The 15,441-nt window shown below is 45.1% G+C and overlaps 1 protein-coding gene across 1 annotated transcript in view; it reads right to left on the reverse strand.

Moving 5' to 3' along the window:
- Positions 1-15,441, reverse strand: part of PIK3C2B (phosphatidylinositol-4-phosphate 3-kinase catalytic subunit type 2 beta) — a 138,701-nt gene continuing 123,260 nt past the window's right edge. Inside the window, exons 22-33 of the mRNA XM_084853231.1 lie at positions 14,322-14,451; positions 13,121-13,257; positions 12,139-12,308; positions 10,699-10,855; positions 8,908-9,017; positions 8,531-8,732; positions 8,219-8,343; positions 6,472-6,589; positions 5,042-5,123; positions 4,342-4,448; positions 4,089-4,217; positions 1-2,140 (exon numbers count right to left, since the gene is read on the reverse strand). Coding sequence (XP_084709357.1) covers positions 1,952-2,140; positions 4,089-4,217; positions 4,342-4,448; positions 5,042-5,123; positions 6,472-6,589; positions 8,219-8,343; positions 8,531-8,732; positions 8,908-9,017; positions 10,699-10,855; positions 12,139-12,308; positions 13,121-13,257; positions 14,322-14,451 — 1,656 coding nt within the window. The 3' untranslated portion in view covers positions 1-1,951. The remainder of the gene's footprint in view (positions 2,141-4,088; positions 4,218-4,341; positions 4,449-5,041; positions 5,124-6,471; positions 6,590-8,218; positions 8,344-8,530; positions 8,733-8,907; positions 9,018-10,698; positions 10,856-12,138; positions 12,309-13,120; positions 13,258-14,321; positions 14,452-15,441) is intronic.

Consider the following 15,441-nt stretch of genomic DNA (forward strand, 5'->3'; position numbering starts at 1 on the left):
AATCAATGCCACCGTTTTACAACCGAGACAGATACAAGTATCCATAAGGTGCCATCTCTACCTCATTTCCTATAGGATGGATGAAATAACCAGAGAAGCTGGCCAAGGTTCTCTAATGTAGTTACCTCTCTGAAATCCACCTGCATCGTCCAGATTAATAAAATGCTACTTTGAGACCAGCCTCAATCTAGAGAAGGGTGAGGGAAAAAAGGCCCTCCTATACAACTTGGCTTTTTTCTGAATGTGTCACCTGTCAGATAAAATATTTTAAAAACTTTTCAGTTCATATTTTTGATCCTGAGAAACATTCAATCTCTTAGGGAGTTCCCACTGTAAACAAATAAGTCAGCAAGGGCTAGTAGATGACAGGCTCTGAGGCAGTGGGCTAAGGCTCCTGCATGGGATGTGGAAAGACGTGCCCTCCACACGCACCGCCCCCGTTATGAAGTGCTCTTTTATTCAAGAAGGCAAATAGTGATCCCCAAACAGGACACCCTTTAAAATTGATTTTAAACAGCAACAACCTGGTCTTTATATAGCTGTAAAGAGAAAAAGGTTTAAAAGCTGGGAATTTCCCCACCCCCAAATTGTTTTCTACAAAGTTTTACTTTTTCCAAAAAAAGGACTACAAAGAAATTGCTCATGGCTACCTGCTCTACAGGAGTTGTTACAATGGAATTGGTGCACACGAAGGCTTCAAGAAAGTATTGGTGCTCAGTGACAAATGCCAGGAAACCTTTTAACCACTTGCCAGGCAACTCTGTCTTTACTCCCTGCCTCCTACCCACCATCTTGAAAGAAGAGCCAATGGTGACACTGAAGAAGATAATCTGTAACAGCTTTAAGGCTAGCTAATGTAATCTGCATTTTAGACAATGGGAGTTAGGTAACCTGGAAAGAAGTAGCCAGGCACAGGAGACTGACTATTACAAGGTGTTTGGCTAATTCAAAGAACTGGTTCCCCACAGTCACAGTTTCAGAGAGATGAGGCCAATGCCTCCCAGCTTATGTTCAGGAAAATCTCTCTGCTTCCAAGACTTAGCACAACTTATCCCATCAGATTCAGCTCTGCAGGCTGGCCAAAAGAACACAAATGTGACAGGCGATTCAGATCAGGAAGCAAGGAAAGTGGAAACAACACACAGCTTCAGACACTTGCTACAGTCAAAGCCTTTTTTTTATGCACTTTTGGAATCATGAGGAATACAATTGCCTTCTGCCTTCCCCAGACTAGCCCAGATGTTAGTCCAAGAGAGCATGCCTTCTAGGTTACATCTCCTAGTAGGAAATCAGGAATTGTAAGCTCTACACATGTACAAGTTACATAGCTCTCCTTTGGAAGCAAATTCTCCAAGATGGCTTGAGTTGGAGCACACCAGCTCCTATCCAAGATAAGGGTTTAATCTACCATTCATACCCACCCCAAATATCTTCCCTCCCCCGCAGGTTCTTATGCAAATATTCCTTAAAAAAAAGAAGTAAAAACACCCTTGTAAAAGTCCATTAAGAACCTCACTGATGATATGCCCCACGCTGCAAAGTTCCTTCTCCATCTGGAATCCATCCTACATTCCATCTGGACTCAAATTGTTTTTTTGTTTTTTTTAAATTGAAAATATCGGAAAGGGGAAAAAAAGCCCCTAACATTTCACCCCTCCCCCATAAGTCACTGCTCCCTTGACACAAGGTAAATGTATAAAAAGATAAGTCTACGGCAGCCATTTCAAGTCATAAAAAAATTCCCTGTCATGACTCTACCCCCACAATGCTCACTCTCCACAGGAAATTAACCCTTCATTTGCAGAGAAACAAAATAACCATCCTTCTTATTTGCAGGAAACGAAATCCTTTCAGATAGGCCAGGATACAACTCCTGGAACATGCACCAATTCCCAGGAACTCCCATGGGGCCAGAGTGGCTCCAAAGACACAGCGGCTGCCTTGCTGCTCTTCACATGGTCCCGTGGCTCCTAGAGCCCAATTCAAACCAGCCCATCTTCTCCTGTGTCAGATCCAGGTCCCGTAGTCTGATAATGACCTCGCCAAGGAGGATGTTCTCCCAAAAGCCCTCTTCACTCAGGACACTCAGGTGCAGCTCCCGCTGGTGGAGATCTCCTTTAGGAATCCCATCATAGACGAGCTGCAAGATACAGAAAGTTTCAGGAGGTGAGCCAATCCACTCTCCTTAGAAGTGGGAACAAAAACATAAGAAGAGCCATGCTGGATCGGACCAAGGGTCCATCTAGTCCAGCATTCTGTTCACACAGTGGCCAACCAGCTAACCACGGGAAACCCACAGGCAGGACATGAGTGAAACAGCACCCTCCCACCCATGTTCCCCAGCAACTGGTGTACATAGCCATATTGCCTCCGATCCTGGAGGTAGCATATACCCATCAGGACTAGTAGCCACTGATAGCCTTCTCTTCCAGGAATTTGTCCAATCCCCCTTTAAAGCCATCCAAGATGGTGACTATCATTACATCTTGTGGTAGCGAATTCCATAGTTTCCATAGAATTCACTGTGCTGTGTGAAGTACTTCCTTTTATCTGTCCTGAATCTCCCACCAATCAGCTTCATGGGATGATACCAGGTTCTAGTATTATGAGAGAGGGAGAAAAATGTCTCCCTATCCACATTCTCCACAGCATGGATAATTTTGTGCACTCTATCATGTCTCCCCTTATAAGTAGCTGCCTATAACAGCATGAGAAGGTGCAGCAGTCTTAGGTCTGCAAAGCAGAATGTCAGGTGCAGAAATTCTGTGCATTTTTACAAAACATCTTAACACAGATTTTATGCTTTGTCTAGCATTTAGACCATGGCAGGTGTCATCTGTCACAGAAAATTAAGAGTAGCTGCTATCAAACAACAGTTAATACCACTCTTTAAAGGGACTTCTGCGGTAACTGATTCAACTAGGACAGAAGTCCTGATGCAGTTTTAAATGGTCACACTGTAATGAATTCTCAGTGTTGCAACTCAATAGCAAACTTAGTAGCTTTCAAGAGATGTCACATGGAGAATCAGTTAACGCAGCCTTCCACAACATGTTGCCCTCTAGAAGTATTTGACAAGGGGATGATGAAACTTATAGCCTGACGCATCTGGAGGGCACAAGGTTGAAAGACTGTGTTGATGTATGAAACTTGTAAAACAGCATTGCCTCAAAATATGTCCAGACATAGTTTGTGGTTGGAACTTTTAGGGTGCAATCCTATGCATATTTAGATAGGAAAAAATCCTACAACTCCCAGCATACCCCAGCCAGCCATGCCAGCTGAGTGCAGAATGTAATGTAGTTCAAAGTTCAGTGGAGGCTGGTGGCTCCGTTGTCAATGGGGCAGTGAATCTACTCCAGGTTTCAGTCAGAACCCTTAACTGCTACGTACTTTGGATAGCTCCTTTAGAGTTCTGACTGGTTCTGACTGAAACCCAGAGTGGATTCACTGCCCCACTGGCATTGGAGCCACCAGCCTCCACTGGGTCTGTTCCAGCCATTGCTTATGCTACCTAGAGATAAATATGGCAGTTTCCTCTTGGCAAAACAGATATAAACAGAACTAGCAACGTGGGCACAAGCCCTCTGACCATGTTTCCATGCAAGAAGTTTCACCTCACATTAATTCTAATCCTTGAAGGCTGCCGATGTGTTTTTTGCTGGAAGCTGAATCAAAGCATCAGCTCCTTTTGCACAAATTACTGACAGGCTCCACGGGCATATCCTAACCTGAGCAAACCAACCACTAATCTGAGGCAAATTCAGGCATCCATTATCTGAACAGAACAAGCTATAGAAATGAGCAAATAGTCATCTCTGAAGCAAAATAGGCCCCCTTCAAAACAGCTTATATTTTCAGAATCTGCCAGCCCACAATTTTATCCGCTCCAACATCTACCTTCCCATGCCTCAGACCATTAAGGCAGGGGTGGGGAAAGTGTGGCCATCCAGATGTTGGACTACAACTCCCATCATCCCTAGTCAGCATAGCTAATGGTGGGGGGTGATGTCACTTGCAGTCCAACAACAAATGAATGGCCACACATTTCCCATCCCTGCATTACGGCAAGGTGTGCAAGAGTATACCATTTCATTGTAAGTTGGGTTGCAGGTTTTTCGAGCGACTTTGGTTTTCCTCTTGGTGGTTTTCTGGGGATCGGGCAGAAGATAGATCTTAACATAAGGGTCAGGGTCACTGCCATCCTGAATAGGCTGCTGAAAGAGAGAGAAAGAGATGAAGCCAATCAGCATTGTTATTTGCTTGCACCACAGAAGGTTGCAGGGGTTTGAAAAGTTTGGTTGGCAGCTAACACTGGGATAGCCACAGCTCAACACCTACCAGACCTCGAATGTGCATCACCATGATAAAGAGCTTGTTGTTCTTGTAGGAGATTGACAGCTTCACCTCCCCACCCACTTTTCCAACAGGCTGGGACCATATTGCATCTGGGGGGGGGGAAAAACACTCAGCAGTGTCACCATGGCAGAATCATCACACAGGGACAAGGCAGAATCATCACGCAGAATCATGATGATGGCAGAATCATCACGCAGGGCCGGACAAGGGAAGCTACAGCACCCAGAATAAAGAGGCTTCTGTACCATTCCATAGAAGTTCTGTCATCCTTTAGAAAATGTTAACCTTTGTTTTTAATTTAAAATATAGACATAAATAAGCATATTAATACCAGAATCAATACAATATAATGCCCCATCATACTTTTGCCCCCATTTTAACCAGCACACCGTCTCTCCTTGTACACGTGTAACATACTTTATGATCTATCCCAGATTGGCAACTAAACCTCATGTCAGTTCCTGACAAATATAAGCCACCACTGAACTTTAGGAGGAAGCAGCAGATTCTCTCATGTAGCCAGCACTTTCATCTTCTTTTCCAAACTGGAGATTATTATAGATTTTACCCCAATGTGGGTGGCGTGAGAGCTTTTCCTTTCCACCCACCCAAGTACTGGTCCCTGTGCAAAAGCAGAACATTGCAGATGACGACTCCTACTACTTGCATTCTACAGATTTACCTGCAGGTTTGGGGGCTGGGTTGGTGCCTGCAGCAACATCATCCCTTGGAAGGGGGTGGAAAAATGTATAGACCAGATCACACTACAAGGAAAAGCAGAACATTAGGCCACAATTTTACTCCGTCAATAGTGAGTCACCTACTTCTGATCTGCATTCTAACATGACAAAGGGAGTTTGGTTGGGAATCCTGCCTTAACTTATACTATATATGCTATCTGCTCAGAATAATTGGGAGAGTCACCACCTTGAGACAGTTCTGCCCTTAAAGGTGGCCTCAAAACAGTTTTAAATTAAAATAATAATAATAAATTATCATCATACGCTAATTATTTCTTGAGCCCCCCCCCACCATAAAGAATTCCAAAGCTCCTTACTACTTATTTATTTATATTTATTTATTATTGCATTTATATCCTGCCTTTTTTCCTCTTGCAAGGAACCCAAGGCGGCTTACATTATCCTCCTCCTCTCCGTTGTACATAATATAATGGTTATGTACCTTAATTACACACTAGCATAAACATTAGGGTTGTTACCCCCTTTATATGGATGGGAGAACTAGGGTATGTAACAGGTAATCCAGTTTGCCCACCCAAGCTCCCAGCAGAGCTTAGAACACATCCCTGATAGCGCTGCCCTTAGCTCAGTCCCCCATTCTATAGCCATCAATCAAGCCCTTCTGCCTTCCATGTGCTGAACGCTCACCAGGAAGGATTTCAGGAAGTATCTGCATTTACCGCTTGGCAAGGAAGGGGAATGCTGTTTAAAATTTCCACAGGTATTAACAAAGCTTACTAGACTAGAATAGCAAAAGCATTTGTAGAAGAATTCCAGGGGCAGATTGTGCATGAAATTTGCAGAACAGCTTAGATGGAACTATTATACATGGCAATCTCTGCCTACAAATGATCCTCAGTCTTGTTGATGTTACCCCCTCCCCTCTACATTTACTTTCTTCCCATGTAATGACAAACCATGGTTTAATTAACAATGGTTTGTTGAATTGTGGGTTGTTGTTACATGTGAACCTAAAACTATGAGTTAACTATGGGTTGTTAACCACAAATAACCCATGAAGAGAACCCATGGTTTGGTGTTGGGTTGTGAACTGTGGGTAGTTTAAACCATGGGTTGTAATTACTTGTGAGCCCAGAAACATGGGTTGTTCATGGGTTGTTTTGTCAGACTACAGAGACAGTGGGCAAGAGCGGTCAAAAAAATCCAGCCTCTTTACATGCGAGGACTGTAGTGCTGCAAAGGCAGCTGGGATACAGGGAGGGAGTGGGCAAAAAAGGAGGGAAACAAACAACCCAGGGACTGAAAAAAACAAACCATAGCTTGATTGTCTGGCAGACAAACCATGGGTAGGACAACCAACCATGGTTTAAATAAACCATGGGTTAATATTACACATGAACCAGGCCATTACCTCAGCCACCTCAGGGGCTGCATGGATAAGATGCCAAATGTAACCATTCAGTTCCTCTTTCCTCCTCTCAGCCACTGCCTCTCCTCGTGACCGTCCGATCACAAACCTGCTAGGGAAGCTAGAACATTGCATGGGGGGAGGGTGGAATGGGGAAGAGACTTTTAAGCATTGATTCCAGCCATCAAGAAAAGCAAAATCTCAACAGAAGCAGCAGAATTTCCCCAAATCCTTGCTTTTTGCAGTAATAATTACACACACATTCATTGTAAAAGGACTGTTCATGTCACATTGCAGTGGCTGTCAGGTGGAACACCTCTGAGTGTCTGTTCCACAGATGAAGCTTGCAGCTAACTTTGTGCTATGATGAACACACACACACATGCAATATTCAGTTAATTAGGAGTTACACACACACACACACACACACACAACTCTGTGTAAGATGGGCCTCTTGGGAGGACAGTTTCCCATATGATACCTACTATTCCTACGAGAAGGCACAGTTATCTGGACAGGCAAAAACAGACATCTGTGAGACAAGTGCCTTGACACGTTGGCTGGCTGATGGGAGTTGCAGTCCAACAACATCTGAATGGCCACACATTCCCCACCCCTGATTTGCATCTTAATTCAATGGTAATGACATTTAATGTCATTTAAATGATCTGGTCCTTATAGACCAAGTATCTGTGCTTGCAGGCTCCTCATCTCAATGGAGTTCCATGAAGGTAAAACCGTAAGAGGCTTGAGCTGGGAACCTCTAATGCCTACACTCTGTCTGCACCTCCAGTTCTGACATGCACCACCACTGACTTCAAATTAATAAGCTGTCAGATCCAAATTCTAACTCACTTCTGTTCACCTGATCAGCAAGAGTGGAAGTCTTATTCACATGGTGCTTCCTATTAAAAGCTGTGGGGTGGGCTTTACCAGGGTGGGATTGGCTGTGATGTAAACAGCATATTACACGGAATCATAGAATAGTAGGGTTGGAAGGGGCCTATAAAACCATCGAGTCCAACCCCCTGCTCAATGCAGGAATCTAAGTCAAAGCATCCCTGTCAGATGGCTGCCCAGCCTCATCTTGAATGCCTCCAGTGTGGGAGAGCCCACCACCTCCCTAGGTAATTGGTTCCACTGTCGTATTGCTCTAACAGTCAGGAAGTTTTTCCTGATGTTCAGCTGGAATCTGTTTAAAAAATCGTTTAAAAAAACAACAACCAAGGATTTTTTTTTTCCATATAATGAAAGGTATAATTCAGGGAACAAACAAACCCTGGCCTGACTATAAGAATATAGGATCAGAAACCATTTACTCTGTTCACCACTGGCATTCCCAGATTCAACACCAAAACATGGCAGTGCAGAATTTGTCAGAGGCTTTGATTCAGAGGCAGGTATATATCACAAATGCAGAGGAAATAGTTCCAGATTACTCAAGCAAGCTGCATAATGAAGGAGAGGACAAGAAAGCCAATGGGTCACTAGCCAATCAGAGGGGAGATTCTTTTGTGACCTCTCATATGGTGATCAGTTAGACTTCAAGGGTGAGCAAAATTCATGTACCAAATCTTCCCAAGGGGAAAACGTAATACAAAAAAATAGGGGAGCATCGCGAAGCGTCCAGGAAGCACAAGCTGATACATGGACCTAACCGGTTTCACAGATTTGCACCCCTATTGTTCCTCAGTGTGTGCAAAGTAGAGCATCAATGGAAGCAGGGGCTTGTAAGCCAAATGGGGCTAACCTGGGGAGATGTGAGGAGGGGAAGATGAGGCGCAGCTTGTTGTGCAGCTCCTGGAACTCTTCAAAGGTGCGCTGGATGTAGGTGACCTCAGAGGGGCTCTCTCGTTTCACCTTCACAATGTATATCTGCAAGGAAGGGAGAGAGGTTCTCTTGATAGTCCAGCTGTTCCCTCTGAGATGGTGCTCCATGAGTGGTACAGGTTGCCCCTTGCTTTAAACCCCACTTCCAGGACAGTCTTGCGCTGGTTCTCCTAACGCTGCCTCCACCCCGCCACCCACCTGTTGCACCAAAATGGCCACTGAAGAGACTCACATAGCCCTTGCTGGGATTGAAGACTTTTTCATGGCGGCAGAGGAAGATGTCAAGGATTCGGCTGGACATCTTGATGGTGTGCACACGGGGGGCAAAAGAAAGCGTTGGCCGAGAGTCAGAGGCCGTGAACTTCATCTGTGCCAAGTTGTGAATGAAGAAGTTGAGCTTTGTGGCTACACTGCCCAAGCTGGACTCTATCAACCTGCATCAAAGGATGAAACATCAAGGTACAAGACTGACATTGAATTGGCTGTTCTACCCCAAGATTTTCAGAGGCCCTGGCAGGGCTTTCACAGAGGACCCCGAAACATTGAGGCTGTCGGGCGCTTCCTTTCCCGCCTTTCCAGCCATTAGGCTGGAGAATAGTGTTCCCTCACCTGGTGAAATATGTGGTGGCATCTGCCTCTGAGTCCTGTGGTCTCAGTGCATCATAGACATACTTTAGATCCTCAAGGTCAGAGAGCTCAGGGATCCCACAGGACAGCATCTGGGCACCAAAGAGGCCACAAATTAGCACCAGAAAACAAAGAAGCGCGAAGATCCTAAACTTGGACTATGGGCATCCCATGATTCTAGGATGCACCACAAGCAAGCTGATTTCGTGAGACCCCTAGCTTTCCTTTAGAAACAAGGGGCCGCAAGTTCCTAATCCCTGTGGTCAGGGTGCATGTGTACAAGCAATGCCCGCTGCAGTCTCAGGAACAAAAAAGGGGGTCTTTGGGGAAGAAAGTAGTTGGGGATGGGGCTCCGTGCTTGTCGTTCTCCAGGCTGAGCCTTACTGCCACAGCTGGAGGGGGAGAGAGAAAGATACATCAGCATTGCTTGTTCTTTTACTAGAGCTGGTTTCTCTTGGTGCAAGAAGTGGATCGTTTTGCTTTCACTATAAACCAGTGGAGGCTGGTGGCTCTGATGTCAGTGAGGCGGTGAATCCACTCCGGGTTTCAGTCAGAACTCTACAGGAGCTACCCAAGGTGTGAAGCCTCCACTGCTATAGATCATGAACAGATGGCAGCAAGGACAGCAGGGATTCGCCTTCCGGGAACCCTGATTGCTATGAGGTGCTTCTGCACTGCCTGTAGTGCAGATTGTACACTTGAAAGGTTGCCAAATTTTAACCCAAAGGATGGTGCCTTTCTTTTTCAACGCTCTGCAGCAATGATAGTTAGAATGTAGCAGACATTATACATCAGGCCTTGCCGCTGCTCCCTTCCCCTACCCTCCTTCTCCCATCAGCTGTAGCAAGCAGGATTCTGATTTTGCCTTAGAAGAGGGAGGTAGGGAAAGGGAAAGGTAAAACAGCAGACAGGAGGGACTAAATGCTCACTCAGGTGAAGACCTGTTTGCCTTTGCCAAGCTCCTAGCATAGTCTGCCAAAGGGATGCAAGCACAGTCAGAATTGCTCCCCTGTTGGCTGGAAAATGATGTTTTCCCTTCCAAAGACAAATACTTAGCTTATCCCACCCCTAGTTAAGAAAGAAGGTCTAAACCAAGAGACAAGGGGCTTTTCTACACAAAGCATTTATTGTGCCCTCATCACTCTCCACTCACAGTTGTTTGTGGGTTCTTTAGACGACGTCGTGACCCTCCAGTTTCGCTTCTGTTTTCAAACTGCACTTTCAACAAGGTGTTTTTTTTTTTTTTTAGAGCAGGGAAAATGTGGTATTATTTAAAGAAAGTGAAAGAAAATGCTATTTCCACTTGTGTATTAGTGCTATTCTGCTACACCACAGTGCCACCTAGAGGTTACATAGTGGAAAACCAGGAAAGGAAAGCTCTTTGTGTAGTGCTCGGATCTCAATTCTCAATTAGTGAATTAATAGCCTCATGTAGAAAAGCTTAAACAAGGGATACAGGAAATTGTTTTGTCATGGAAGAATTACAGACCTGAAAGACATAGAGCAAATCTTAATTCTTCAAGTCTCTCTCTCTCGCTCCCCCTCACTGCCAGCCTTCCCCAACTTGGTGCTTTCCAGATGTGCTGGCCTACAAATCCCATCATCCCCAATGGCTATACTGGCAGGGGTTGATGGGAGTCCAATACATTTTGAGGGCACCAAGTTGGGGAAGGCTGCTCCGTGGAAAATCCCCAAACGTGAGCTGATCCCCAAAGATCAGCTGGAGATCCTATGGTGAAGAGTTCTGATATGCTGCCTGAGCAGGTGACTCACCAGGCCCAAAAGATTGAGGAAGAGGTGGGTGTGCTTGCGGATAAGGTTGTAGGCCTGGCAACAGAGATCAACGAAGTCGTGGAAGCGACTGGAGGGTTTGTCGCCACCATTGATGACATAAGCCATGTCCGACGTGAAGACAAATGGAGCCCGGTCCCTGTATGGAAGATTTGTGCATACATCACAACGTAGGGACAAAAGAGCCATGATGCTTTAATTCTCAAACACACCTCAATGCACTCACAGAGCATTAGGTCCAATTAAATCCCCAAAAGGACTTTGAAACTGTTAGTCCCGCTTTTAAACAAAGCCACAGATCCGGTGTGAGCTGTATACCATGAGCGGGAAAAATCCTGAAACATTTGACAGAGAAAAGAATTATCTACGTTTTGCCTTCAGTGAACAAGACCTTTGCAGTGTGGTGTTAGAGAACCCAAATGTCACATTCCTAAGGACTAGAAACTCGCTGTGCCAAAAACGTTTTGAAACACAGTTTACCCCCAGCCTAGAAAACGTATTATTACATTTAGAGAGTGCTGTTGCCTTCAGATCCTGCTTGTGGGTTTCCTGTGGGAAGTTGGGTGGCTACTGTGTGAACAGAATGCTGGGCTAGATGGATCTCTTCACATGTTCTGATGTTCTTGGATCATGCACTGGGTTTTGTTGTTGTTGTTGTTATTGTCAAACATACTAAAACGTTTGGAATTTCAGAACCAACATTTTCAAGCAAAGTTGTCACTTTCACACAGCAATCCTAATCCCAAGTTCCAAATGCCCCAGAGACCCCAATTAAGTCTGTGGAAAGCTCCATGGGCATACAGTTACCACCGGCAGCATTCCTGCCAGTTGATTTCCATCTAAATGGTATGACATTTTCAGTTGTTTTGCTTAAGCTGGGCCCCTTTTTCTAGGCATTTTTTAAAATAATTCATCCTATAAGCTTCCCACTGCTTTAAAATGGGATATTCAGCTGCATCTCTCCTGCTTGTAACTATTGTGTTTCCCATGCAAATATGAAATTTACATGTTTTCTACCACCTTTCCAGGGCAAAATACCTCCCAAATTTCAGATAGATTGGACAAAGGGGGCCCATTTGATTGTTGGAGACTCCTTGATTGGAGAGGTGTCCTGTCTTATCAGTTTCATAGCTTTCTCAGTTGCCCCTCTCTAACTGAGCTTTATACCCAGTGTTCCAGAAATGTATGCATTTGCAATACAATACAATGCAACAGCTCTCCTCAAGCTCATGAATAAAACCATTTGCAAAGCAATGCCTCCTTTGTGAAACTAACAAGAGAAACTAAAACCAAGGTGCCCACATTAGTTCTGCACCTTCATTTATTTTCACATTTGTTTCTGAAAGGAATGCATGCCCCTAAGCACAAATAATTCAGTTAGCCATGCACACATATGCGCTCCAGTTTATTTCGAGTGCTCACCTCTTGATGTTGCCAAACATCTGGGCATGGCCCAGAAACCTGCCAAAGTCAATGTGGAACATATGTCCTGTGGTCTTGAGCATGATATTGTCATTGTGCCGGTCACAGATTCCCAGTACGTAAGTGGCTACACAGCAACCAGCACATGAGTAGATAAAGTTCTCCACTGCCTGGGAGATGAAAATGGATGTTAGAACAGTCATTTAAAGAGCTGAATGGGGAAGCAATGAGGCCAGGCCACATGTCATGGGAGAAACTTGAAAAAGCTTCTGCAATGTGTGGAGGAACATTTGAGGAAGAAAATATAGTGTGTGTGTACGTGTGTGTGTGTGTAAACATACACACACCCCACCTTGCTCTCTGGAACAAACTGGGGCCCCGGGATGGCAAAAAGGTATCTCAAACTACCTTTTAACAACCTACGATCTCCCCATAGCTGCAGTTACACATAATGTTGTCCTATATGAAACTTTCTGTGGGTTAAGCTCTGGTGCCAAGCACTTGCTTTGTCCGAAGTCTGACCTTGTAGCCAGGCTTTTTCAATAGTATAGAACAGCCTTCTCACAGCCTCCCATTTTGGATAAGAGAAAACTTCTTTTTATAATGCAAACTTTTAATGTTGAAATGTTTGCTTGCTGCTGATTCAGTGTGTTTTAGCTTGTTAAATTTGTGCTGTTTTAGAAAACTGACTTCATTTTTGTGACCTTCGTTACATAGTTAAATGTTTAAATAAATAAATTGGGCTTCACCCCAATCCAACATTTGCCTAGGAAAAATATAAAAATATGGACCTGCAAGTAAAGCCAGAGGCACATACACAAGTCCAGATCATGATGCTTCTGCTCTGCTTTTGTAATTACTAAAATCACTGGACTCAAAATAGAACACACCAGCTTTTACATCAGTGCAGTCCTTGAGCGTAGCTCTGAGAAGTGACCCTCAGGAAAAGGATGTCATTGTTTCTCTCTTCACCAGTCTTTACCTTCTCATATTCATCCTCCTTGGGGTTGTGCTTCTGTAGCCAGTCTGCGAGGGGACGATCCTTGAAGGAGCCTGTCACACCATGTTCTACCTGGATCTTTCGCAAGGTTTCTGCATTGGGGATCATCTCCACCATCCCTAGAGCACACAGCAAGTGGTTATAAGACTGGTTGTGGGAGTTTCTTACCTTTCTTGCCAACCAGCCAAGAAAGAACCCAACCTGAGCTGGGATTTTTATGATAAGGCTTTGAAACATCATCTCCCTCTTGTGAGTAAAGTGGAGCCTATGTTTAGATGTTCAGAAAAGTGACCACCTTTCTTGGCTAAGAAGAAAGCTATTTTGTTGACTGAACTCCAAGGCCCAGGCTGAAGGACTTGCCTGTGATCCTTCCATATTCTAGAATTCTAGGGACACTTGTGCAGCTCAACTCAGAAGAACAACATTACAGATAAATAACACATCTGCCCCTGACACAAGCAGCTGACCAGCACAACTGATGTATAGAATTCTTTCCCAGAGGATGCTGCAATGACTACTTACATCAGGGGTGTGGAACCTCAGGACCGTGGGCCAAATCCAGCCCTCTGGGGTTCCCCAGATGGACATACCCCTTTCTCCTCACCCCTTTCCCCTGACCGCTGTTTGTTTACTGGTTTCCAGGCTTTTGCATTTTTTTTTCTATTCTAGGGGTTGAAATGCCTCCTCTAAGGCAGAGTTATTGGGGGATTTTGGGCCCCACCCCTTTTGCCCTGCCCACCACTGGAATGTGGCCCCCAACAGCTTCTCTGAAATTAAATTTGGCCCTCTTTCAGCATGAAAAAGGTTCAACACCCCTTTCAGGGTGAAAGAGGTTCTACATCAAAGTACATAGCCACTTTGTCCTCAAGAACCTCCATGTTTAGAAGCACATAACTCTGATTACCAGACGCTGGGGGAAAAAGTGGCCATCTGGTTAGCTGCTGTAGGGAGATGGACTGGGCAACTAATCTTAACCTTTGGTCTGGTTCAGCAAGGCCGTTTTTATGTTCTTAGCCTACAGCCAGAAAGATGGTAGCCTACAGCTCCCTGCATCTCTCTCTCTCTCAGTCTTGAAATCACTGCTCTGTCACAGATTCTACTAGCCTGAAAACACCGTAACTGCAGTGGAGCAAGAGGAACCAACAGGGAACAGAAAAACTTTCATACTTGGATCCAAACTTACCCCTACCACGGCCTGTGGAAAAGCAACGGAATATGACCATGCGCATGTCTAAACCTTCTTGCACCCAGATCTTGTTCATTATGCGAATCATCTGCAAGGTTAGCATGTCCTGCCGGAGATCATCTCCACACTGTGGGGGGTTAAAAGAGCATAAGGTAAGATACGCAGTTTCCAGGTCCTTGTAACAGTTGATCATTTGGAGGAAGCCACCAAAGATCTTTCCTCATTTCAGTGCATCCAACTCTGCATGAGTGTGTGTGGTGGGGAAGGCAGGGAGAGAATATACACCCACATATATCAGGGTGTGTGGATAGGTCTACCCACTTTGTGGCTTTGGCCTTGCCCACCACGGCATGCACCCCTGGAAGGTTAGCCATGAGGAAATGTGGCCCTTGGGCTGAATAATGTTCTCCACCCATGCCGCATGGATTCTGGCTTAAAAGCAAAGCCTTGATCTGCCTTTCAGCATTACAGTGGGAAGTACAGAGCAATCTGACTAATGTCCCAGTGTACCCAGTCTTCCATCTTAAGTACCAGCTAGAATGAAATTCTCAACCAACCACTTGTAGACCCTTTGGTGGCAAAATATCCCCCACACCACAGTGAAAGTCCCAATCCGGCCCTCTGTGGTCCCTTTGACGGCCACATCCCCTTTCCCTAGCCTTGTCCCCTTTCCCCCAACCAGTTGGGGGAAATCATGCAATGTCCTGGCATTTGTGCAGCTTTCCCCCCATTCTAAAAGATTGAAAGGCCTCTTCAAAGGCTTAGCTGCTGGCAGTAAGAGCTGTAAACTAAAAATATGCTGGTATTTTGGGGTTGCCCACTCCCGCCCTTTTGCCTTTGGCCACGTCCACCTCTGGAATGAGGCCCCCAAGGGCTTCACCAAACTGGAATTTGGCCCTTGGGCTGAAAGAGGTCCAGCATCTCCTATCGGCCTTCCCTCCCCAGCCATGATCTCAGTAAACCCTGCTGTCCCTGCCATCCATTGGTGATAAGTGTTAAGAAAACACCTCCATGCAAGGGTGATATTTAGTTGGGTCACAGAAGTCTTAAACTTCCCTTCCATGTGAGCTGCAGTGCCAGTGACCATTGCCCCCTCCTGCTCCTGGTATTTCATTTT

The sequence above is a fragment of the Heloderma suspectum genome, chromosome 4, assembly GCF_057233095.1.
Source record: "Heloderma suspectum isolate Gila_16-S chromosome 4, 16-S_ref, whole genome shotgun sequence".
NCBI lineage: Eukaryota > Metazoa > Chordata > Lepidosauria > Squamata > Helodermatidae > Heloderma > Heloderma suspectum.